Genomic DNA, 27,303 nt, shown 5'->3' on the forward strand with positions numbered 1-27,303 from the left:
GGGCATCGGTCCCACAGCTGAGGGTGAGAGCAGCGGTCGAGTCCAGGGAGCCATCGGTCCCACAGCTGAGGGTGAGAGCAGCGGTCGAGTCCAGGGAGCCATCGGTCCCACAGCTGAGGGTGAGAGCAGCGGTCGAGTCCAGGGAGCCATCGGTCCAACAGCTGAGGGTGAGAGCAGCGGTCGAGTCCAGGGAGCCATCGGTCCCACAGCTGAGGGTGAGAGCAGCGGTCGAGTCCAGGGAGCCATCGGTCCCACAGCTGAGGGTGAGAGCAGCGGTCGAGTCCAGGGAGCCATCGGTCCCACAGCTGAGGGTGAGAGCAGCCGTCGAGTCCAGGGAGCCATCGGTCCCACAGCTGAGGGTGAGAGCAGCGGTCGAGTCCAGGGAGCCATCGGTCCCACAGCTGAGGGTGAGAGCAGCGGTCGAGTCCAGGGAGCCATCGGTCCCACAGCTGAGGGTGAGAGCAGCGGTTGTGTCCAGGGAGCCATCGGTCCCACAGCTGAGGGTGAGAGCAGCGGTCGAGTCCAGGGAGCCAACGGTCCTACAGCTGAGGGTGAAAGCAGTGGTCGAGTCCAGGGATAAAAGGTTTGTACCTTTCTTGTCTTAGGTAGGTTCATTCCCGGCTCTCTATATAGTCTCAGAGCCTCTGCGGAAGTTGATCAAGAAGGACACAACATTCTACTTCGGACCGGAACAGAAGACGTTGTTTCAGACATTAAAAGAGAAACCTAGGAGCTGTGCTTGTGCAAGAACAACACAGAGCAATGGTTCCAGTCTGTTATGTGAGCAGGAGTCTGACAGAGTGGGAACGCAGATATTCACAGATTGAGCGTGAGGCCCTTACATTGGTTTGGACTTGTGAAAAGCTACACCCGTATGTATACGGCAGGGAATTTGATTTAGTGACTGATCACAAGGTGTTAAAAGCTATTTACAGTCTTCACTCAAAGCCATGCACTCGCATAGAACAGTGGGTGCTGAGGCTCCAACCTTATGACTTTTGTGTTGTCCACATACCAGGGAAAAGCAACATCGCTGACCCTTGTCTACTCGGAGTGACTGCAGTGAAAGAATCACACACACATGGAGCAGAGGAGTATGTGAGATTTATAGCTGTGAACGCAACTCCAAGTGCAATGACCACAAGGGAAGTGGAATTGGAGGAAGCACTGGCTACAGATGAAGCACTAAGAGGGGCGAGAAATGCTATTCAGACTGGGTGTTAGGAGACATGCCGCGCAAATGCACCTATAGCAAATGAACTGTGTGTAATTGGACAGTTAGTCCTAAGGGGAAAAAACATTGTTTTGCCCCATGTAGCCTTAGCTCACGAGGGACATTAGGGCATTGTAAGTACAAAACTTCTCAGGAGTAAAGTAGCGTGGCTGGGCAGGGACAAGGCCGCAGAGAGACATGTCAAGTCATGTCATGGTTGCCAGATTGTAGCACGACCAGACGTGCCAGAACCCGTGAGACCCACAGCGCTACCTGACGGGCTGTGGCAGGACGTCGCCACTGACCTATTGGGTCCACTACCAACAGGACACAGGTTTCTGTGCAGGTAAGAATAAGTGTTGTGTATGTCAGGTTGACTGAAGTTTATATCGAATTGCAAAGGGTGGGTCTAATCCTGGACGCTGATTGGTTAAAACCAACAATATATCGTCCAAACACAGGCTTCTCGGCATTATCACTGAAGGGGTGTGTCGTTTCCCGCTCAGCCCAGTCAAAACTGTTCGCTGCTCTGGCCCCCCAATGGTGGAACAAACTCCCTCACGACGCCAGGACAGCAGAGTCAATCACCACCTTCCGGAGACACCTGAAACCCCACCTCTTCAAGGAATACCTAGGATAGGATAAGTAATCCTTCTCTCCCCCCCCTTAAATGATTTAGATGCACTATTGTAAGTGGCTGTTCCACTGGATGTCAGAAGGTGAATTCACCAATTTGTAAGTCGCTCTGGATAAGAGCGTCTGCTAAATGACTTAAATGTAATGTCGTGTATTGTCACCATGTCCGTATACAATGCAGAGTTCTTGTTACACCGACCGTCTTGGAGTAAAGACATGTTGAAGTTTACCTCTGAGTCCGGTTGATTCAATTCAGAGAAATAACCTAATTTAGCACAAGTTGCAAGTGTTGGATTGGACACAGTGCACTTTCACCACCCTGTGACGTTCATTAGGAAAAACGAGAATGTATGCAGCAACCTTAGAATAACTGCTCAAACTCCCAGTTTTACTTCTGTACGCGTTTGTTTAATGTCGAACGAACAAATAATCTGTAAGGACAAGTTTTCAGCTGTGCTAACATAATTGAAAAAAGGGTTTTCTAATCATCAATTAGCCTTTTAAACTGATAAACTTGGATTAGCTAACACAACTTGCCATTGGAACACAGGAGTGATGGTTGCTGATAATGGGCCTTTGTACACCTATGTAGATATTCCGTTAAAAATCGTCCGTCTTCCAGCTACAATAGTAATTTACAACATTAACAATGACTACACTGTATTTCTGATCAATGTGATGTTAATTTAATGGCCATTTTTTAAAAACGTTTCTTTCAAAAACAAGGACATTTCTAAGTGAACCCGAACTTTTGAACGGTAGTGTATATATTGTATATATACATTTTTTTGCGGGGGATTGGGGTTGTTTCTGGACAAGCCTCTGTCTCCGACAATGAAATTCATGTATTCTACGGAGGAAAGAACAGCCAGAAGTGAATTGCAAATCCTATAATTAGAAACCATCTCCAACTGGCAAATAGAGTGGAATATAATGAATGATCTCTCATGAACACATATTATTCCAACCCACCACGTTTCCATTTCTCCTTGGTAACGTTAATTATCACGCCCCCCCCCTTCTGAGAGCTGGCGAGAGTGAATGTGTGGAGCAGTGTGATGGCACATCCCTGACTGAGTGGCAACATCAGCCTGTTGACAGGTTCTGAGGTAGAGGAGCCAACTGGAAGTAGAATACTGAACCCCTTATCTCTGGTAAGGGAGAAGATATATCATATACTATATGAATTATATAATGTATCAAAACAACTTTGTGCGTATTCTGTTAATTTGTATAAAACAAAAAAAACAGCCAATTTTGAGAAGTAAGAAAATCAAACTCTAGTGAAACAATATGCTGATTTAATGATTACAATCAAAAAACAGAAACAACATTCACTAGACTAGCAAATGAATGCTGGCCAACTATAGTGGCCATAATAATAACATTTTAAGAAATACAATATACAAACTTTTCAAGGGGAAGGGAGGTGCAGGGAGGTCAGGTAGAAAAGAGATTACAGGCTTTAAATGAGGAGTAGTAAGGCTAGATATTTCACCACATTTGGTTTCTCAGAAAAAGGGGAAGTCGGAGGGAGCAAGACGGGTGTACCCTAAGCTGGGATCAATTGTTACGCTTAATGTCGAAGTCTTCGTCTGTCCTTCTGGAAATGAAAAAAGAAATGTAGAAAAGAAAAAGACAGATGTTTCTCAAGGGAGGAAAACAGGCAGTTAGCCACTTCAAGTAGAGGGATTTCCCAGTGTCCAGTGCTGTGGTTGGGGACGGTGTTCGAGGGCCTGGGGGGCCAGGGAAAAGGAGGGTTACATCAGGGAGCAGGATGTCCTGCCCTGGGGGGCTCCCCCCTCCATCTTCTCCGCCTCCAGGATGGTCCTCTTGAACACCTCCACCGCTGTCTGACTCACACAGAAAACAGAAAGTCAGAGGGAGGAAATGTCATATCACAACAGGGCTGTGCAGATGGGTGTTTTTTTTCTGCTCTATGCTTGCAAATGCTACAATCTAGTGTAAACCAAGTTGATAGATTCATTGTTATTGCTAGGATATAAAGGAAGTAGGAAATCCAAACATTCTAGATGACGAGAGGAATATTCGATACAAACACTATTTTGATATCATCAACACAGTAGCATTGATCAATGGATCCAACATGCCTCTTGTGGTACAATAGGGAAATAGCAACAATGTTGAATGATGCATTGATGCGTCCAGGCCATGTTGGCAACAAATGTTCCTTCCTTTAGATTACTCTTCCAATTTCAATTCAAACGAGACTGTAATTGCCTTGGAACATTCTGTGCCAAGATGGCCCCCATTACAATACTAGATGTCATCTACTATATATCTATCTGGGAGTGGCTGGTGTCATCATCATCATCATCACCTGGTTCTCTTTAGCGGAGGACTCCATGAACGCTGCGTTCCATGAGTCAGCCAGCGCTTTGCCTTCTTCACAACTGATTACACTGAGGAGAGGGAAAAACATATCACATCGACTACAATTAGCTTGTAACAGCAGCACAGCCTATACCCACAGTTCCTGGTTGTACTGAGGGGAACCCAATATCACAGTGAATACCATTTGCTTGTAACACAACAGTCTATAACCACATGTGGGAGCATTAGCTATAGGAGGGTAAGGCACTAATGGAGAAACTGATCTGTGGTCACTCTCCCTATACTGTCCCACACATTCACTACACCATCTCCCCTCCATGTCTTTTTACACTAGCCTGATCCAAGATCAGTTTGTCCTGTATAGTCAACTCCTATGGTCGCAGCCCAAACAGACCTGGGACCAGGTTAGATAGTATTGCGATGCTAAGATACCGCCCCCCCCCCCGACGGATTTTAACCGCCTCGCATGAGTCTTTTTCAGCCGAGCCAAAATCTATAGGCTTTATAGCCTAGTGGCGTATCTGCTGACTGGTGTAACTGTACTACAGCACTCTGCATCCCTAACATTCACTCCTGGGATTTAATAGCCTGGAGTTATTGATTCATCCTAAGGTTCAGCCGGTTCCTCACTTCGCCCTGGCGCAAACCTTTCCCAGCCCTTGTTTAATGAGATCTGTCGGTACACACACACACACACACACGCAATAATGCAGTTAGAAGATAAAGGGCGATATACTGTACTGTTAAGCAGTAAACAATACAATGCATGTTACATTGTATATATCTAGTCTCTAGTCTATTTCAGGGTGGAATGATAGTTTGGGAGGTATGCTTTACTACGGAGAAGTCATTAGGAGAGACAGAGAAAGAGATACATTGAACAAAAATTGAGAGAGAAAGAAAGGGAAAGAGAAAGAAAAAGAGAGAAAGGGAGAAAGAGAGAGAGAGAAAGAGAGAGAGAAAGAGAGAAAGAGAGAGAGAAAGAGAGAGAGAGAGAAAGAGAGAAAAGGGAAAGAGAGAGAGAAAGAGAGAGAGAGCGAGAGAGAGAGAGAGAGAGAGAGAAAGAGAGAGAGAAAGGGAAAGAGAGAGAGAAAGAGAGAGAAAGAGAGAGAGAGAAAGAGAGAGAGAAAGAGAGAAAGGGAAAGAGAGAGAGAAAGAGAGAGAGAGAGAAAGAGAGAGAGAAAGAGAGAGAGAAAGAGAGATAGAGAGAAAGGTAAAGAGAGAGGAAGTGATCAGTAATGTCTTGATTACTTTAGTTGGCTAATAGAATTCCAGCCGGCCCCAGGGCTACTATGCTCCTGTGTGTCTGTGTTTGTACTCACTACACACTGAGAAGCATATGAATCCCTTCAACACTCCTTACAGCGTGCACATCATCATAATGGGGCCAGAGTGTGTGCATGCGTGGGTTGATATGTGCATGTGTATGTGTGTGTGTGGAAGGGATGTAGCTGTCACTACTTCCCACTATGAGCTGGCTGTGCTACATTTCCTGTTTATTCTGGGAATGATAGAGGAGGCAGGAGGAAGGATGGATGAAAAATAAAGGAGGGAGGAGGAACGAGGGAGAGCTATGAGTGAGTGACCCATTTTCAGAAGTGTGTTGAGCAAAGCACAGTGCACTGTTCAGGCCTGGTAAGAAATGACACACACAGGGGAAGTAGATCATGTCAGTTAGCAAGCTAACAATGTGCATGATATCTTAACAAGCTGAAAAATAACAACAATCTGGATTCTTTTTTTAAACTTAAAACTGGACTTTCTCACATCATCCAGTTCAGAAATGAGCTTTCTATACAAGGTTGGAAAGAGCAGATTCTAAGGTTTCTAAAGTAAACAAACTCTAAAAATAAGGACACGGTCTCTCTCGGACACTCAAATTGTTTGGGAAAAATATTTATATTTTATTCTGTTATATTCCATTACATTCTTAATATAACATATTTACATTTGTATTTTTAAAAATGTAACCTTTATTTAACTAGGCAAGTCAGTTAAAGAACAAATTCTTATTTACATTGACGGTCTTTCCAGGACAATGCTGGGCCAATTGTGCACTGCCCTATGGGACTCCCAATCACAGCCGGTTGTGATACAGCCTGGAATCGAACCAGAGTCTGTAGCGATATATTTGTGTTGAATGTGATCAGGGCAGGGGAATGTAAGTTTGTCTTGTCTGTTTAACCCCCTAGAGTCTATGTCCACATCCGTGCAGACATCTAATTAACATAATCATTAAAATCTGTCTGTTTAAGTTATATATATATTTTTGTTGCATGGGCTGTGTCTGCATCTGCGCTGGAAGGTGGCTGAGCTACAGCGGTGTTTGCCAGACTATGAGACATCCTGAAAACCAGTCTTCTCACAAAAACATCTGTAGCGTCCAAACGGTTTGGCTTAGAAACTATGACCAATCTAAGACTCTAACGAACACGTACAGTACATGTCGGTTGTTGCTCTAGGACATCCAAGAGGTTTCACAAGAGGTCTGAAGATAGTGGAAGTACATATGGATGTAGTTTAGTGCCTAACATTATTTTTTTTGTATGGATAAAAAAACAGAATAATTTCCTGATATTTTTGATATCGCTCAGATTTAGGACAGACACTTAAAAACAAACTTCCTTTTGATTTATTTTTGACCATCGGTTTTTCCATGTATAAATCTATTATCCAATGTTTTTCTATGGGCTAATTGCAGTAAGGCCAAATTCAATGTTTCATCAAATATTTGTATACATTTTTGGGGGTAACACTTTACTTGACGCCCAGTGTAATAACACATAATGACACAGTCATTACCATGTCATAATGGCATAACAGCTTATATAACTTGTGTTATGACATAATATGGTCATAACACTGTCATGACCCATATTATTTACTACATATATTGACTGGAACGAATTGCAAAAATCACTGAAGCTGGAGACTCATATCTCCCTCACTAACTTTAAGCACCAGCTGTCAGAGCACCTCACAGATCACTGCACCTGTACATAGCCCATCTGTAAATAGCCCATCCAACTACCTCATCCCCATACAGTTATTTATTTTTGCTCCTTTGCACCCCAGTATCTCTACTTGTACATTCATCTTCTGCACATCTATCACTCCAGTGTTTAATTGCTAAATTGTAATTATTTCACCACTTTGGCCTATTAATTGCCTTACCTCCCTTATCTTACCTCATTTGCACACACTGTATATATACACTTTTTTTCAATTGTGTTATTGACTGTATGTTTGTTTATTCCATGTGTAACTCTGTGTTGTTGTTTGTGTCGCACTGCTTTGCTTTATCTTGGCCAGGTCGCAGTTGTAAATGAGAACTTGTTCTCAACTGGCCTACCTGGTTATTTGCGTTATTTTATGGCTGGTAATGACACCTACATAACAGTGTCAAAACCCACATTTATTCAAATTCATTTTTTTCCCTGCCAAGAAGTTTCCTATCATTGGAAAGTATGTTTCTTAAATCCATTGTTGTTGTAATGAATTATTGACAGTCATGTGTCACTTTATTTGGAAAAACAAAAATACACTTTGTCATTGTCAAGAGGTATTATGACCATCATGATCATATAAGCCACTTAGTCCTGTCACATACATGCCTTTGTGTCAGTCATCAGTCACAAAGAGGGTTTCTTGTCCAGCTCCTGAAGTCTGCTCCTGCATTCATCCCAGTTTAGGTTTATGACAGTCATAAATACCTCTTCCCCCTGTTTCCTCTCTGTACCCCACTGATGTGATATTTGAAAACTCCTTGGTTAACATAGAGATTCTGGGAACATCAGAAGGTGTGGGGAAATGAACTATATTCTGGTAATCAGACCAATGGAACATATGCGGTGGTACTTAATGAATATGATGTCAGTTCGGTTGTCATCTGTGACATTCTCCTCAATGATAGGAAGACAAACTCTACAGTGGAAAGTTTGCACATTGTAGTTATCGGAGTCATGGAATTGTTGTTCAATTTAAATGTTTGAATATAAAATTATTGGTGGTAGTTTTAGCTTCCAAATGAGAGATTGGGTTTTCATAAGGTTAGGGCTCTGCTCAATCAGTGGCCCCTGTGAAGAGACATGGGTTATAAAACCTTTCAGACACACCCTTCTCGCTCCACTATATAAAGCCTTGATGAAAATGTAACCTCCTGTTCCAAGTACGTGAGGTCTGCAGCCTCTGCGTTAAAAGGACTAACATGTAAACTACAGAACTAAGCCAACCTCAGCATGAGCTTTGGTTGCGAATGGTTTGAACTTTAAACTCTTATTCACTACAGAAGTGATACCTCCTAGCCGTTGAGTTAGCCACAGCAGTTGCAAAAGCGGGCTAGGAAAGAACAGACAGAGTATCCCGTCTCCCACACAACACCGTTACTACAACGTATCCATTGACCACCAGAGACATTCTTCAAAGGACAAAGGGCTCGGTTTGGCAACACGGCCTTCCATCTACCACCAACCTACCGAAGCGCAGCTCAGAGTAAATATTTATTGAATTTTCCTTTTCCAAATGGGAGGTCATTTAGAATGCATAAGATACTGTATTTACGATAGCACAGCTTCTCCCTTTGTCCCTCAGTCTTCCCGCTCTTTCACTCAAACCCAGCCCCTTTTCTTTTGTGTAACCAGCTGTCATATCTGTTTCGCTCACTAGGGACGTTTTCCTTTATGATGTAATTTATAATCAAGGTATGATTAATTCTGTGTGATTAGTTAGGTATTTAGTAAATAAATAATTAAACCCAATTTTGCATTGCTGATTCTAATTGTTAGCCAGGGTTCGTGAAGACAACCAAGAATTTACAACTTTCAGATGAGACTGAATTAAGGTAACAATGAATATTGACTGCTATTGATGTAAAATATTACTAGGTCTTTAAGAGTTTATTCGGAAGATAACAGCTCTATAAATATTATTTTGTGGTGCCCCGACTCTCTAGTTAATTACATTTACATGATTAGCTCAATCAGGTAATATTAATTACGGTGAGAAATGATTTTAAAGAATAACATGTCATATCTCTTAATCCGGCATAGCCAAAGACACGACACTGATGTAATGGAATGTTTTGCCTTTTGTGTGGTAGGTTTTGACACCCTAATGTAGGTGTCATAACCAGCCATAAAATAACTACTGTGGTATGTTTTGTCAATTTTTACACTCCTATGTAGGTGTCATAACCAGCTATACAATAACACAATATATGTCACAACAGGTTAAAATATATGTGTCATGACAGTGTTATGATCATATTATAACAGGTTCTGACAAGTTACGTCTGCTGTTATGACATGGTTATGGCCGTGTCACAACGTAAAGTGTTACCTTTTATTTTAAATATCTAAACGGGTCCTAAAATTCCAAATCAAATAGTTAAATGATCCTTGATATGACCATGTTAAAACAATTCCATATAGCTTAGTAGAACCCCCTTATTGATTTAATTTGCTTGGCGTAGCCATGTAGCCTATAGGCTGCACAGACCAGTAACATAATTGTATATTCAAATGGATACAATTTTTTTTAAAGACGCCCAACCAAATCTGCACACCCCTAGTCCCACCCGTCACCAGTGCTGGCTGCACAACAGGATGCAAGGCATACAGTATGCCGGTTTAAATGTGGTCATATAAACATTGCCCGATTTATTATTTTTTATACCGTAAATTCTGTCTGAAATAGGTATAACTAACGTCACTCTGACCCAAACACACAGCAGACCGACGTGATCCTGCAGTCTTTAAAACAGAGTCAGAGCCAAAGACAGCTGAGAGCAGACTGGTCCAGTTTCCCAGGCTAGCGTCAAGGTCTAAAACAGGGCAGTAGTCTAGTCTAAAAGAGACAGGACAGCCAGGGAAATGACATATACATTTCCCCTCCCTGCCAAATATGGCAAGATGTGGGGATTTTATGACAAGGCCTATAAAACTCCAGAAGATCAAGTCCTAAAGGTTTATTCCAGCCCCCTACCCTCTGCTGAAGCAATATACTTTCTCTCCATTTGGTCCTGTCTGTGAACTAAATGTCTTTGAACAGGTCTCCACGGACTCGTACAAACATAACGACAGGCAGTAAGAACATTAAATCCCAGTTAAATCTAATTTAAAGCTGAAAATGGAATAAACTGTCTGGTTCCTCTGGGAAGACTATCGGTTTGTGTGTGTGGAATACAGTACCGTTCCATGTGTAGATCTTTCTTGTTTCCGACCAACATGATGGGTACTCTGCAGAAGACAAAAGTCCTGTTAGTCATATTAATCAGATATTAATCAGTTAGAAATGTTTACCGACAGGAAAATAAGGTACTTACTGTACTTTACCAACCATATCCAATAATTTTTCGTGGATAACTTTTATTACTTCAAAACTGCAGCAGAAAAAAAGGTAATTCAAACCTTTAACAGCCAAAGTTACAAGTGAAAACATTCAACAAAGTCCTAGTGTACTGTAGACAAGAAGGGTATCAACACAACAATCAATTCTCTAAAGAAATCTTTCAAAGGTAAAAACTTGAAGACTCTCTCGTGCTTAAATGCATCCTTTATGGGAGAAAAGGTTGACATTGACAAATTTAGTGTGGTCCGACACAATAATCCATGTCAAATGGCTGCATTCTCCTATCCCGGCCGCTCTGTGTGTGTGTGTGTGTGATGAGTACATTAACGAACGTTGCCTAACAAAGACAGTTGCGGTTGACCCATTGCTTGAATCTCTATGATAGGCTACTAAGCATATCAAATCTTTTCTGAGAAGAACCATCAATCTGTGCCATAGGTTGTAATGTAGAGGCCCACTGTATATAATACAGACAGGCCTGATGCATGGTTTGAGACGCAATTTAAATAATGAATGTTGAGCCCCGGGCTGGTCAGTAGAAATGCATAAAGCAATGGAGACATTAAGTCAACTTGACAGCATTAACTGGCCAGTGGAAAGTAGAGAGACGTGATGGGATGTGGTTAGGAACAGCTTTCTCCAGGGAAAGTCTCCCTAGGCCCGCTCCCATGGCAACTACTATAGGACCCAGGGGGATTTAGGATTAAACACACTCTCTAGACTACAGTATGATGGTCTTACACAGGACAAAGAGTTTGACACAGTATGAATCCTGTTGTCATTTAAGATGTCTGATGTCTGGAGGCATTACAGGAGAGAAAGTGCAGCTTTGATGCACTTCTGTATTTAAAAGAGGAATAACGGGACATTTCGAAACAACTCGGATTCGTTCAGGGATAGCGAGGTCAAGCTAGCGCGAGAGCTACAGGGTTATACAGCCCCCCCCCCCCCCCACTCACTGCAGCGCTCGATAGAACTTTGTGGAATAACGCACATCTACAAAAAATATAAACATTCTGTCACAGCTAAAATACAACAGTCGGGAAGTCCAATCGATTGTGAGATAGAGCATATACACTTGATGTGATAAATGTGGGTCACGGGTTCACAACTGTACCTTCTCTGAGATCTCTGCTAAGCAAACAATTTTGGAATATAGAAATTGCGCAATAGGCTATAAGGCTTTTACAAGGTGGGACTTCATCCTGGTTCAAGTCCCGTGCACGAAACACATCTAACGAGCTGGAGAAATGTACAGTGCATTCGGAAAGTATTCAGACCCCTTCCCCATTTTCCCCATTTTGTTACCTTACAGCCTCATTCTAAAATATATTTATATATATTTTCCAACAGGAGAATGACCTTAAGCACACAGCTAAGGCAACGCAGGAGTCGCTTCGGGACAAGTCTCTGAATGTCCTTGAGTGGCCCAGCCAGAGCCCGGACTTGAACGAACATCTCTGGAGGGACCTGAAAATAGCTCAGCAGCGACGTTCACCACCCAACCTGACAGAGCTTGATAGGATCTGCAGAGAAGAATGGAAGAAACTCCCCAAATACAGATGTGCCAAGCTTGTAGCGTCATACCCAAGAAGATTCAAGGCTGTAATCGCTGACAAAGGTGCTTCAACAAAGTACTGAGTAAAGGGCCTGAATACTTATGTAAATGTGGTATTTCCATTTGTATTTTGAATACATTTGCAAAAACGTCTAGAAACCTGTTTTGCTTTGTCATTATGGGGTATTATGTGTAAATTGACGAGGAAAAAAACAATGTAATCAATTTTAGAATATGTCTGTAACGTAACAAAATGTGGAAAAAGTAAAGGGGTCTGAATACTTTCTGAATGTATGTTACGTCCGTCATTGAATGAGTGAGACCAAAGCGCAGCGTGGAAAGTGTTCATCGTACTTTATTAAATGAGCACCAAAAAACAACAAAATATACATGAAACGTAAAGCTCTGTAGTGCTAAACAGCAACTATACAAAGACAAGATCCCACAAACTAGGGTGGAAAACAGGCTGCCGAAGTATGATTCCTAATCAGAGACAACGATAGACAGCTGCCTCTGATTGGGAACCCTACCTGGCCAACAAAGAAATAGAAAACTAGAATGCCCACCCAAACCACACCCTGACCTAACCAATAGAGAAATAAAAAGGCGCTAAGGTCAGGGCGTGACAATGTACTGTATACTGAAGCAAAGTTTCACCCACATTTCAGATAAGAATATCCGCCTACCTTTGTCATGTCAACCATCCATCCAATTAAAATAATTCCACGTGTCCATCTTTTGTCTTTATAAACTTTCACATGGTCTGTTCCATGGTATGGGGTAATCCAATGAGCAACACTGCAGCTGTTGATTGCAGTGATCATAATTCATCACGTATGCTATATATAATCAATACATTACTTTTCAAGGTGTAGGGTATTTGATGCAAACATAGGTTGTAAGAATACTTTACCATTTGATCAAATTCTGCCTACATTATAACATTCTCTTGCAAGTCCCCTGTATAATTGAGTAAATGATTGTCATTCTTCTGCAGATTTGAACATGTAAATGTTAGTTAATAATACTTTGACAGTGAGCATATATCACATTTCAATAGACGCACGCATCAGTGTCTAGGCTGTCTATTATATCCGCATCCAAAATGATTTCACAACAATATGTTTGCTGTCAGCTGGCTACTGTAGGAAAGTTACAATCTAACTACACATTTGCATACATTTGCCTTATAACCCATATGTGTCATCCTATGAAATTCACATTATGTTGCACACTCCCTAGTATTTCCCTCTCATTTTAGTAGATACTGTATATTTTGCCATAATGATCTGATTACACCATGCAACGAGGATGTAGCCGACAGTCAGAGAGGGAAGATGGACAATGTTGATTGGCAGATGAAATTATGTCCAATGAGGTTGCAATATAAAAGTGGGAGGCGGGATTAGGTTGGCTCCTTTCCTTCTAGCTTGGTTGAGATATCAGAAACGGTCATATTGTGAACCCGGGACCCAAATTGATCACATATAATGTGCATGCCACATCTCACAATCGATTGGACTTCCCGAATGTAGTACTTTTGCTGTGACAGAACGTTGAGGTTATTTGTAGATTTGAGTTATTCTACAAAGTTCTATTTAGAACTACACTGAGTGGGGGGGCTGTATAACCCTGTGAAGTAGCTCACACTCTAGCAGCTCTCGCTCTACCTCGCCCTCTCTAAGTGAGAAAGGTGCACACTTTGACAAGACAGTCCAGGAGTTAGGAACATAGAAACATTTTCAAAATGTGCCGTTATTCCCCTTTAAATCTGTCCAAATCCGATTTCTACTGCTGCACCCTGGAGAACTTTTCCACTTTTTCATTCTCATATTAACAGAGAGAGAGGGAAAGAGAGAGAGGGAGAGAAAAGGAACAAGGGAGTAATTGAGTGATGGATGGAGTGAGGCGAGAGAGAGATGCCCGGTGCGAGGAAGAGAGAATAAATGGTGTGGTTAAGAGAGAGGAGAGAGATAGATGGAGTCATTTTATTTAAATCTCCAGCTGATATGGAGGCAAGTTAGCACACACACGCCTGCATGCGCAAACCCACAGCTCGAAATGACCATCTCTGATTCACATCCACGCTACATATATTTTAGCTACGCAGGAATACCTGTTCTGTACTACAACATACAGGAGCCCTGTTCTATAGAATAGCATACAGACAGACGTATAATGCACAGATCAATAATAGCGTCAATGGTTGATTCATGCCTTTTACTAGAGAGATAAACACTAGATCGATTCAGAGAAACCTTGAGCGGCTAGATCTCTCAGGGATGAATCCACATGGGTTAATTTTGCAGTAACAATGCTTTAGCAGCAGTGTGAAGGAAGGAGAGGGCGAGCGGAGCTACCTACCTTTTATTCGAAGTGACAGAATACACCAAAATGTAGCCGTTGATGTCTATGGAGTAGGTCTGTGGGAAAATGGAGTATTCATCCTGCCGAGAGCGGAACATCACAAATATAAAGTAGATGTTCTATGATAGTAAAAATTGAGGTCAAAAATACAAGACAGTGTAATAATTCCATGGAAGCGTTCAGAAATAAACAAATTCATGGGACCAGCGCCGCTGCTAACTACTAGCGCCGCTGCTAATTACTAGCGCCGCCGTTGTCTTAACCTTGTAGTCTTCAACCTAGGTAAAAAACATTTGGAAATCTAATATTAAATATTACACCTGGTATTAAAAATAACTTTTCTGCCAGTTACATTAGAGCTCACATAATAGTGGCCCACTGGCAGTCTGACTACAACATTCTGATATGCGAGTGATCTCTCTACTGGTAAGAAGGACTCACCTGTCCGGCTGTGTCCACCAACTGCAGGAGGTACTCCTGACCATTCACTGTGATCATCTTTGTAAATGCTGAGGAAAGAGAAAGGTAGATAACTAAAGTACTGCACTTGGGAGTTCCTAAATCATTCTACCCATCTACAGTCCTGTCAATAGACTGTGAAAAACATAGCCTAGAGCACAGTAGCTCATTCATTATCATGATCTTACACACATTTACATTACAACTCGGTTGGGATATAGAATGACTCTTTGGTACTCATGCCAGACAACTACAGGGTGGAGAACAAGTATTTGTTACACTGCCGATTTTGCAGGTTTTACTACTTACAAAGCATGTAGAGGTCTGTATTTTTAAAAATCATAGGCACAACCTATGATTGAACCTAAAACAAAAATCCAGAAAATCACATTGTATGATTTAAGTAATTAATTTGCATTTTATTGCATGACATAAGTATTTGATACATCATAAAAGCAGAACTTAATATTTGTTTGCAATTACATAGATCATACGTTTCCTGTAGTTCTTGACCAGGTTTGCACACACTGCAGCAGGGATTTTGGCCCACTCCTCCATACAGACCTTCTCCAGATCCTTCAGGTTTCGGGGCTGTCGCTGGGAAATACGGACTTTCAGCTCCCTCCAAAGATTTTCTATTGGGTTCAGGTCTGGAGACTGGCTAGGCCACTCCAGGACCTTGAGATGCTTCTTACGGAGCCACTCCTTAGTTGCCCTGGCTGTGTGTTTCGGGTCGTTGTCATGCTGGAAGACCCATCTTCAATGCTCTTACTGAGGGAAAGAGGTTGTTGGCCAAAATCTCGCGATACATGGCCCCATCCATCCTCACCTCAATACGGTGCAGTCATCCTGTCCCCTTTGCAGAAAAGCAGCCCCAAAGAACGAGGTTTCCACCTCCATGCTTCACGGCTGGGATGGTGTTCTTGGGGTTGTACTCATCCTTCTTCTTCCTCCAAACATGGTGAGTAGAGTGTAGACAAAAAAGCTCTATTTTTGCCTCATCAGACCACATGACCTTCTCCCATTCCTCCTCTGGATCATCCAGATGGTCATTGGCAAACTTCAGACGGGCATGGACATGCGCTGGCTTGAGCAGGGGGACCTTGCGTGCGCTGCAGGATTTTAATCCATAACGGCGTAGTGAGTTACTAATGGTTTCCTTTGAGACTGTGGTCCCAGCTCTCTTCAGGTCATTGACCAGGTCCTGCCGTGTAGTTCTGGGCTGATCCCTCACCTTCCTCATGATCATTGATGCCCCACGAGGTGAGATCTTGCATGGAGCCCCAGACCGTGGGTGATTGACCGTCATCTTGAACTTCTTCCATTTTCTAATAATTGCGCCCACAGTTGCTGCCTTCTCACCAAGCTGCTTGCCTAATGTCCTGTAGCCCGTTCCAGCCTTGTGCAGGTCTACAATTGTATCACATTGTAGGATTTTTAATGAATTAATTTGCAAATTATGGTGGAAAATAATTATTTGGTCACCTACAAACAAGCAAGATTTTTGGCTCTCACAGACCTGTAACTTCTTCTTTAAGAGGCTCCTCTGTCCTCCACTCGTTACCTGTATTAATGGCACCTGTTTGAACTTGTTATCAGTATAAAAGACACCTGTCCACAACCTCAAACAGTCACACTCCAAACTCCACTATGGCCAAGACCAAAGAGCTGTCAAAGGACACCAGAAACAAAATTGTAGACCTGCACCAGGCTGGGAAGACTGAATCTGCAATAGGTAAGCAGCTTGGTTTGAAGAAATCAACTGTGGGAGCAATTATTAGGAAATGGAAGACATACAAGACCACTGATAATCTCCCTCGATCTGGGGTTCCACGCAAGATCTCACCCCGTGGGGTCAAAATGATCACAAGAACGGTGAGCAAAAATCCCAGAACCACACGGGGGGACCGAGTGAATGACCTGCAGAGAGCTGGGACCAAAGTAACAAAGCCTACCATCAGGAACACACTACTCTGCCAGGGACTCAAATCCTGCAGTGCCAGACGTGTCCCCCTGCTTAAGCCAGTACATGTCCAGGCCCGTCTGAAGTTTGCTAGAGAGCATTTGGATTATCCAGAAGAAGATTGGGAGAGTGTAATATGGTCAGATGAAACCAAAATAGAACTTTTTGGTAAAAACTCAACTCGTCGTGTTTGGAGGACAAAGAATGCTGAGTTGCGTCCAAAGAACACCATACCTACTGTGAAGCATGGGGGTGGAAAAATCATGCTTTGGGGCTGTTTTTCTGCAAAGGGACCAGGGCGACTGATCCGTGTAAAGGAAAGAATGAATGGGGCCATGTATCGTGAGATTTTGAGTGAAAACCTCCTTCCATCAGCAAGGGAATTGAAGATGAAACGTGGCTGGGTCTTTCAGCATGACAATGATCCCAAACACACCACACGGGCAACGAAGGAGTGGCTTCGTAAGAAGCATTTCAAGGTCCTAGAGTGGCCTAGCCAGTCTCCAGATCTCAACCCCATAGAAAATCTTTGGAGGGAGTTAAAAGTCCATGTTGCCCAGCAACAGCCCCAAAACATCACTCTAGAGGAGATCTGCATGGAGGAATGGGTCAAAATACCAGCCACATTGTGTGAAAACCTTGTGAAGACTTACAGAAAACGTTTGACCTCTGTCATTGCCAACAAAGGGTATATAAAAAGTATTGAGATAAACTTTTGTTATTGACCAAATACTTATTTTCCACCATAATTTGCAAATAAATTCATTAAAAATCCTACAATGTGATTTTCTGGATTTTTTTCTCATTTTGTCTGTCATAGTTTAAGTGTACCTATGATGAAAATTACAGACCTCTCTCATATTTTTAAGTGGGAGAACTTGCACAATTGGTGGCTGACTAAATACTTTTTTGCCCCACTGTATTAGGACATCACTTATTTTTGAGACTGAGCTAGAATTAGCAGACAATTAGCAACAAAGAACACCTCCTTCCATCACAATTAAGGAGGCCATTTCTCTACGTCGCTTTGAGTGAGAACACCACAAGTCAGTTATTGAAGCAGAGAGAGACAAGTGGGGCAACATTTCATGTGGCACTGAGATGTCAGAACACAGGAAAGTGATGTATGTAATCGACTAGAATAGGCAGGACTGGGACAAACAGATTCTGATTGGGCTGTTACTTTGCGTGACAGTGGAGCTGTGCGTGTGTTTGAGTGGCAGGTGGGCTGGGGCCTCAAATTAACTGAGGGGGTTTGCTGCAGTTGCTTATTTAAGCACCACACACACACACACACACACACACACACACACAAGGAAAGCCAGCCAAATCCACATCGCTACTGTAGTATAGTAGAATCATGTTTGTAGTACAATTTATTATGGTAATCGTTCTACGTTCTTGGGCTTAGAGAATGCAGCAGAGGCAGATCAAGCTTTTCATTCAGAAAAAAATAAGCCCTGGCTCGCTAAAAATAACTGAACGTTCCCTTCATCGGGGGCTGCATGGATGGAAGCTTCCCGAGCCATAGGCACTGTAGATACAGTAGGCAGGTACACACACACACACACACACACACACACACACACACACACACACACACACACACACACACACACACACACACACACACACACACACACACACACAAATGTAACCTAGGACTTTGTGAAGCTACTGTACCATACAATCAATTGTGTTCTCCGGGAGCAATGCCATACCAAAAATGTGTATCATGATTAGGGCTGTGGCGGTCACGAAATTTCGTCAGCCGGTGATTGTCAAGCAAATAACTGTTGGTCTCACTGTGATTGACTGTTAATTAAAATAAACACATTTAGCATCTCCAGGCTTCCACACATAGCCTACAAGCCATTTTAAAAAGTCTAATAAATCCTACACCTTCACAATAAATCCATTACTTATTTTAGACAGGTTTAAAGAAGGATGATATGAAGAAAATGTAGTCTATTTCAGAAGAACAGAATAGCATACTCTGAGTTATCCTTATGTTAGTGTAAGGGTGTTTAACTGGCGGCAGAGAAGTCAACATTTATGTTCTGGAGAAGGTATAAAAGATCGGTGAAGAATCCAGCTATGAACTGGTCCGTTTGGTACAATTTTGTGAAACTCATGGGAGACAATACGGCCACATTACCATAACGCTGTTTATATACAGTGGGGCAAAAAAAGTATTTAGTCAGCCACCAACTGTGCAAGTTCATTTTGCTCACCGCTCTTGTGATCATTTTGACCCCACGGGGTGAGATCTTGCGTGGAGCCCCAGATCGAGGGAGATTATCAGTGGTCTTGTATGTCTTCCATTTCCTAATAATTGCTCCCACAGTTGATTTCTTCAAACCAAGCTGCTTACCTATTGCAGATTCACTCTTCCCAGCCTGGTGCAGGTCTACAATTTTGTTCCTGGTGTCCTTTGACAGCTCTTTGGTCTTGGCCATAGTGGAGTTTGGAGTGTGACTGTTTGAGGTTGTGGACAGGTGTCTTTTATACTGATAACAAGTTCAAACAGGTGCCATTAATACAGGTAACGAGTGGAGGACAGAGGAGCCTCTTAAAGAAGAAGTTACAGGTCTGTGAGAGCCAGAAATCTTGCTTGTTTGTAGGTGACCAAATAATTATTTTCCACCATAATTTGCAAATAAATTCATTAAAAATCCTACAATGTGATTTTCTGGATTTTTTCTCTCTCATTTTGTCTGTCATAGTTGAAGTGTACCTATGATGGAAATTACAGGCCTCTCTCATATTTTTAAGTGGGAGAACTTGCACAATTGGTGGATGACTAAATACTTTTTTTGCCCCACTGTAATAGCCTCAGATATGAGGTTTACATCTAATTGTTCTATAGGATGAATGAGTGAGGATGATACTGTTTGTAAAAATGTGTAATGTGATTTTGAACTGTTTAATGAAGGGAACTGCAATTCCCCTTTGAGTTTAACTAAATCAGAGGACCGCCCAGGAGCACAGTTAGGACCTGGCATCATGATACAGCTTTTTCTGCAATTCCGAATAAAACCCCCACTTTGAGAAGTTCTCAACAGACCATGTTGCTCTCAATTACGAGAGGACAAAGGTTTGAGACCAGATTGCTGAATTATTCTAACCACGACAGAGAGAGAGAGAGAGAGAGAGAGAGAGAGAGAGAGAGAGAGAGGAGGACGAACACTCTCCAACAGAAACAAACTTTTCAACAGAGATCCCAACGACACACTGAGCGTAAATATATATATTGTTTACAATTGTTCCCGAATGAGTGAGCATTCATGTGCAAAGGATTAGCATTTCAATTGTTAGAATTATCAACTCTGTAGTGACTCCCACTCCCCTTTTGTCTAACAAGCCGCCATGCCGGTTTAGCCCACTAGGGCACATTCCCCTATCATTTCTTGTAACCATATTTACTTTGTTTGTTTGTGTGTGCACTTCTGTGATTGTTTAGTTAGTTAATAAATACATGATTTAAGGCAATTGATGTATGGATGACTCATAGTGAAGACTGGGTTTGTGCAGATAACCAACAATTTACGACGTTTGGAATGAGACTAACGTGAGGTAAAATAAATAATTAATTAATTAAGAAGACTAATTGATCAGATATTAAAATATCTGAAAAGTTGTATTAGGAAAATTATGACTTTGTAATCTGAATATTTTCCTTGGTGCCCCGACTTCCTCATTAATTACATTTGCCTGATTAGTTCATCACGAAATACTAAATTACAGAGAATCTTTGATAAAACTAAAAGTCTTCATTTAATGATAGTAAAGACACGACATCAGCCAAAAAGATGAGTAGGCCTCACAAACAGCAAAAGCACTAGCCTTTGTCCATCTACTATCACCCATAGTACAAAAGTCGACCTTTTCTATTCTGTGTGATAAATAAATATTCCAAACCATCTGAGAAAGTTGTGGGATGAGATAGATTCCAAATTAATACAACAACTAGCATCAAAAAATATTTTTTAAGCAATGTGGCTGACGCAACAGATCAGAACGTTTAGCTTAAAATGTTGATAAACTGTTAGGCTATTTCTTCACATTAGTCAGGTGAAGAAGCCAGATGTGGAGGTTCTGGGCTGGCATGGTTACACATGGTCTGCGGTTGTGAGGCCAGTTGGATGTACTACCAAATTTTCTAAAACAATTCTCTGGCAACAGCTCTGGTGGACATTTCTGCAGTCAGCATGCCAATTGCACGCTCCCTCAAAACTTGAAACATCTCGGCATTTTGTTGTGTGACAAAACTGCACATTTTAGAGTGGCCTTTTATTGTCCACAGCATAAGGTGCACCTGTGTAAGGATCATACTATTTAAAATCAGCTTCTTGATATACCACACCTATCAGGTGGATGGATTATCTTGGCAATTGAGAAATGCTCACTAACAGGGATGTAAACCAAATTTGTGAAGAAAATTAGAGAGACATTCTTGTGCTTATGGAGAATTTCTGGAATCTTTGATTTCAGCACATGAAACATGGGACCAACACTTTACATGCTTTATACAGTATTTATATTTTTATAAATAAAAAAAGAGGAGTCTAAGTTTGTAAGTGCTAAAGTGTTTTATCAACTGTAAAATGTGAGCGCAATAGAGCAAGTTACAACTAAAGTATCTGATCATCAATAGATTAGAGACAAAGCCAGTTGTTTAACACAGTGCCAAATATCATCAGGTGGGTTCTGATGAAGCCTATGACATGTTGTAGATGTAGAAATTAAGAATATTTTATTTAACCTTTATTTACCTAGGCCAGTCAGTTATGAACAAATTCTTTACTATGGCGGCCTACCCCGGCCAAACACTAAAGGCGCTGGGCCAATGGTGCGCCGCTCTATGGGACTCCTAATCATGAGTGGTTGTGACACAGCCTGGAATCAAACCAGGGTCTGTAGTGACACCTCCAGTACGGAGATGCAGTGCCTTAGACCGCTGCACCACTCGGGAGCCCAAGCTTCTTACAATTACCTATTGATTTTGGATGTAGGCTCAGTTACAAAGGCAGATGGGGTGTTTGTTAAATTATATTTTTTAAACAAAAAAAGTCTGGAGCGAATTCAGAGGCAGTTTTTTTTAGCGGAGCTGGAGGAAATGGCGTTGATTGCCGGAGAGCTACGTGAGCAATGAGAGGCTGTGTAAGGGCTATTTGATCAAAAATTAGAGTGATGGAGTGCGGCATCAGATGACTTGGCCTTCACAATCCCCCGACAAACAAATTGAGATGCTTTGGGATGAGTTGGACCACAGAGTAAAGGAAAAGCAACCAACAACTGCTCAGCATATGTGGGAACTCCTTCAAGACCGTTGGAAAACATTCCTCATGAAGCTGGTTGAGAGAATGCCAAGAGTGTGCAAAGCTGTCATCAAGGCAAAGGGTGGCTACTTTGAAGAATCTCAAATATAAAATATATTTTGATTTGTTTAACACTTTTTTGGTTACTACATGATTCCATATGTGTTATTTCATAGTTTTGATGTCTTCACTATTCTACAATGTAGAAAATAGTAAATATAAAGAAAAACCCTTGAATGAGTAGGTGTGTCCAAACTCTTGACTGGTACTGTATGGGTGTGTGTGTGTAGTGTGAGCTTCACCATGAATGAGGAGCGTAGATAAATGCACCTGGCTGTGGTCCAGCAGAACTCAGAGACCTGGGTGGGTGGCTAGCTCTACCAACACAGGCCAGCAGCAGGGGAGAGGGAATGAGATCACACACACACACACACACACACACACACACACACACACACACACACACACACATACTTACTGTTTTCTATAGTTGGGTCATATGAGTCGACAAACTGGCCTTCCACAAACTGTATAGTCAAGGAAGATTTCCCTGTAAAGGAGATAGACACTTGTGAGCTTCAGTGTGTTTAATTAAGAATCCTTGCTGATCGATCACATTTAATTGTTCTTTGATTCACAAGTGGTATCATTCATCAGCGTCTTAGGAAAAAGCCAAATACTCTGCCTGCCTTGTGTGAACAGAGTGGATTTGTTCATATTTTGCTAAATGTCAAACACTGCCTTGTCTGGAGCTGTAGAAAACACAATGCATGCCATTTCCAAATCACATTATGCTCCCTTCCAAAATGGGCAATATTCAAGAGATGGAGCATAGCTCAAATGCTGTTAAAATTGGTATGTGGTAAACGACTATTTCTGGCCTTTTACAAACAATTCCATGATATCGACAGTACGTCAGAGTAGCAGCTTACTAATATTAACGCATTTGAGCAATTATCTAGGGTGGAAAAAACCTAGCCCAGTGGCCTTTATTCAATAAAATGTAACTCTTCAAATAAATGTCAAGAAGACTAGGCTAGTCAATATAAGGATTTCTTGCTGCATTCGTAAGCCAGTGTTTAACATCTAGAAGTAGCTTAACACAGGCAGGATATTACAATGCTATACTATCATTAGCCTAGATATCCCCACGGCGCACTATTACTACATATGCCTTTTTTTATTATCTAAACACTCCTATACAGTCCTCCAGCAGCCTGTTGCTATAACAACCGAGAGTGGAGCGTGGCCATCCACCGTTGGAGACGTGAAGTCTCTCGCTAGCTGGGAAAAACCCGGAGGACGAGAGAGCAGCTCGCTCCCATTTTCAATGCTCCAATAGTCTCTCAATTGTGAATGCTCACCTCGCAGTCCAAACGAACTATCTTGTCTCCCTGGGTGGCGAAACTCCAGGGACACACACCGCGGAAAATTTTAGATCGATATAAATACCTGAATAAAAAGGCTACACGTGGAGTATGTTGGGGTCTTTTAGCAAAGGATAGTCAGACAGTTAGTTACACAATGTGTAGGAAATGCATACCATTCAAACCCAGTTTTAGATTAGGTTTGAGGAATATATATTGGAAATGAAAATGCATGTACAATGCACATAATTTCAAACCAGTTTCAATGCTGTTTTCAGTTTGCTTTGTTGAGGACGCATTGGAAGTGCAAGCTAATTGTAAATAATTCTAACTCCAATTCATACCAGGTTACAGTTTGAGGTACACACGAGGCTTCGGCGGTATTCCGTCTACTTTTGAAGTACCGACAATATGATTTTCAATACCACCCCGCCAAAAGAAAGAAAATATATTTTAAACAAATGTGTTCACAAAAAAAGCATGTGGCGCAAACAAGAAGAACCACTGTTGTGCAAGCAGCATAAGAGGTGAGTGATCAAGTCCCGCTTGAAATGTAAAAATAACTTGAAATAGTTGTAGCGACCCGCACAGACAGCTGTGTGTTATGTGTTAGGCTAGGTTCATCCTCAGGAAACGGCTCGGGGTCCGCATAGACCGGGTAGTGCGGACCCCTGGCTTTCTATCCCAACCACCATCATCTTCAGGAGGAGCCCACCGGCACAGACGGGGAAGCAAGGCTCCACTTCCCCCAGAAGCAGACGAGGGCAAGCGGATGGAGCCTGTTGTTGTGGTGGGCCGGACCTGTGTTGGGGATTTTTGTCATGTCCCTGTCACTGTGGAGGGGGTGCCCTGCTCCGCCCTGGTGGACACTGGGTCCACAGTAACCCTGGTGAGGCCAGATATTGTGCCAGGTTGGACTCAGTGTGAGCCTACAACTGTGCAGCTCCGCACAGTCACAGGTGAGCTGGCACCCATGAAAGGGAAGGGAATAATGACTCTGACAGTAGGGGGCAGGACTGTGCGTCATCCTGTGTGGGTGGCGGCTGTGCAGGACCCTTGTATCCTGGGGTTGGACTTTCTTAGGAGCACAGGCTGCCGGTTAGACCTAAATAGGGGCACACTGAGCTTCCAGGGAGGGACGGAAGTCACCATGGCCCCCCCTAATGTCACATTCACTCAACCCAACAAACCCTTTACTCCAACAGTTAAAGCAGCAGAGACTCATGGCTGCGCCCCCTCCCCACAGCTGTGTGTGACTTTTCCCCAGTCCCCCTGTCACCTACGGCGGTGTGTTACATTCCCCCAGCTACCTCCATGACACAGCCCTCTGTGAGCCCGGGCCGCAACCCCCCAGCCCAGCTACCCCAGATGGGAGAGGAGAGGAAACTGTCTGCAGTGAGGGAGATATGGGGGAGGAACTGTGTTGGTCTTGACCCCGAGCAGCAGGAACGGTTGTGGCAGTTGCTGTTTGAATTCAGAGACAGCTTTGCGTTGAGTGAGGAAGAGGTGGGTCAGACTCATCTGGTGCAGCATGAGATCGACACAGGTGATGCTCGACCCATCAAGATGCGTCCCCGCCGTATCCCGCTGGCACGCCAGGAGGCGGGCAGACTTCATTGAGCCCTCAGACAGCCCCTGGGCGGCGCCAGTCGTCATGACTCCGAAGAAGGGGGGCAAGCTGAGGTTCTGTGCGGACTACAGGCGGCTGAATGAGGTAACCAGGAAGGACTCATACCCCATATCGATGAGTCGCTGGACCTGGTTAGGGGGTCCTCCTGGTTCTCCTCACTAGACCTCCGCAGTGGCTACTGGCAGGTGCCCCTCTCCCCAGAGGCCAGAGCCAAAACTGCGTTCTCCACTAACAGAGGACACTGGCAGTTCAAGGTCCTGTGCTTTGGCCTGTGCAACGCTCCAGCTACTTTTGAGCGTTTGATGGACAGGGTGCTGGATGGCATCCCCCGACAGCAGTGTCTGGTATACCTCGATGACATCCTGGCCCATGGCAGCTCCTTCCAGTCAGCCCTGGGGGCGCTACGGCGTGTGCTGGAGAGGGTGGCTGCCGCAGGTCTGAAGCTCCACCCCGAGAAGTGCCACTTCATGAGGAGAGAGGTGTCCTTCTTGGGCCACCGAGTGGGGAAGGAGGGGATCAGCACCATGGAGGACAAGGTAGGGGCTGTCAGAGACTGGCCCACCCCACCGACCAGCGTCAGCTGAAGAGCTTCTTGGGCCTGGCCTCGTACTACAGGAGGTTTGTACGGGGCTTCTCAAGCGTTGCTGCTCCACTGAACCGCCTGCTGCCGAAGGACAAGGCTTTCACTTGGACAGTGGAGTGTGAGGAGGCGTTCAACACCCTCAAACGTGCACTGATCGAGGCCCCGTGCTCGCCCCCTGACCTCACCTTGCCCTTTATCCTGGACACAGACGCGAGCAATGTGGGCATGGGTGGGGTGCTGGCCCAGGTGGGGCCAGAGGGGGAGAGAGTGGTTGCGTACTTCAGCAAAACATTTGACAAACATGAGCGCCGCTACTGTGTCACCCGGCGGGAGCTCTTGGCTGTTGTGGCTTCCGTCAAACACTTCAAGTACTACCTGGGTGGTCTGCCCTTTACTGTAAGGACTGACCACTCTGCTCTCCAGTGGCTCATGTCTTTCAGAGAGCCAGAGGGGCAGGTGGCACGCTGGTTGGAGGAGCTTCAGCCGTATGACTTCACGGTGGTGCACAGGGCAGGGGCACGCCACTCCAACGCCGACGCCATGTCCCGTCGGCCCTGTACTGCAGACGGCTGCCGCCACTGTGAACGGAGAGAGGGACGGGAGAGAGAGCTGCGGGCAGAGGAGGGTGTCTGTGCCACAGTGTGTCGGGCGAGCGGGCCTGTCTGCTGCGAGCTGCAGACTGTCGACGTAGCTGAATGGCGGCAGCAGCAGGGACGGGACACAGACCTACAGCCAGTGCTACAGTGGGTAGAGGCGCAGGTGAGGCCACCATGGGAAGAGGTGACAGCGCTCTCACTCGCGACCAAAGGGTTGTGGTCGAAGTTTGAGAGACTGCGGCTGGCTGATGGCGTGCTACAGCGGGCATGGAAGGAGTCAGCTACGGGAGAGGAGAGGTGGCAGGTGGTGGTCCCAAAAGCATTGCGGGAGGCTGTGCTCCAGAGTACTCATGGGGGTGGGGACTGGACACTTTGGGGTCACAAAAACACTGCGCCGTCTCCGTCAGGGCTTCTACTGGGGGCAGCACAAGAGGGATGTGGAGGACTTTTGTCGCCGCTGTGACAACTGCACAGCGAGAAAGGGCCCCCAGGCCGCTCTCATGCTCAGCTCCAACAGTTCCCAGTGGGGGCTCCCATGGAGAGGGTGGGAGTGGATGTAGTTGGGCCGTTCCCCACCACAGACAGTGGAAACCGCTGGGTGCTCACGGCCATGGACTATTTCACAAAATGGCCCGAGGCCTATGCTCTGCCTGACCAGGAGGCAGAGACCATCGTCGACGCCCTGACAGCGGGGATGTTCAGCAGGTTTGGAGCTGCAGAGTCCATCCACAGCGACCAAGGCAGAAACTTTGAGTCCCGTGTGTTCGCCACCATGTGTGAGAGGCTGGGTATGCACAAGACCCGCACTACTCCTCTCCATCCTCAAAGTGATGGCCTTGTGGAGCGCTTCAACAAAACGCTTGGACAGCAGCTGGCCATAGTCTCTTCCAAACACCAGCGTGACTGG

General features: G+C 43.9%; 1 protein-coding gene across 3 annotated transcripts in view; it reads right to left on the reverse strand.

Moving 5' to 3' along the window:
• Nucleotides 1–3,133: 3,133 nt before the first annotated feature.
• Nucleotides 3,134–27,303, reverse strand: part of LOC135518538 (GTP-binding protein Rheb-like) — a 33,313-nt gene continuing 9,143 nt past the window's right edge. The window contains exons 2-8 of one of the 3 annotated variants that reach the window (XM_064943707.1): nucleotides 22,699–22,770; nucleotides 14,919–14,986; nucleotides 14,475–14,557; nucleotides 10,527–10,583; nucleotides 10,393–10,440; nucleotides 4,191–4,272; nucleotides 3,134–3,702 (exon numbers count right to left, since the gene is read on the reverse strand). In XM_064943707.1, the coding sequence (XP_064799779.1) occupies nucleotides 3,610–3,702; nucleotides 4,191–4,272; nucleotides 10,393–10,440; nucleotides 10,527–10,583; nucleotides 14,475–14,557; nucleotides 14,919–14,986; nucleotides 22,699–22,770 (503 nt within the window). In that variant the 3' untranslated portion in view covers nucleotides 3,134–3,609. The remainder of the gene's footprint in view (nucleotides 3,703–4,190; nucleotides 4,273–10,392; nucleotides 10,441–10,526; nucleotides 10,584–14,474; nucleotides 14,558–14,918; nucleotides 14,987–22,698; nucleotides 22,771–27,303) is intronic. The other 2 variants (XM_064943708.1, XM_064943709.1) reach the window with 2 other exon arrangements.

This window comes from Oncorhynchus masou, chromosome 28, assembly GCF_036934945.1.
Source record: "Oncorhynchus masou masou isolate Uvic2021 chromosome 28, UVic_Omas_1.1, whole genome shotgun sequence".
Classification (NCBI taxonomy): domain Eukaryota; kingdom Metazoa; phylum Chordata; class Actinopteri; order Salmoniformes; family Salmonidae; genus Oncorhynchus; species Oncorhynchus masou.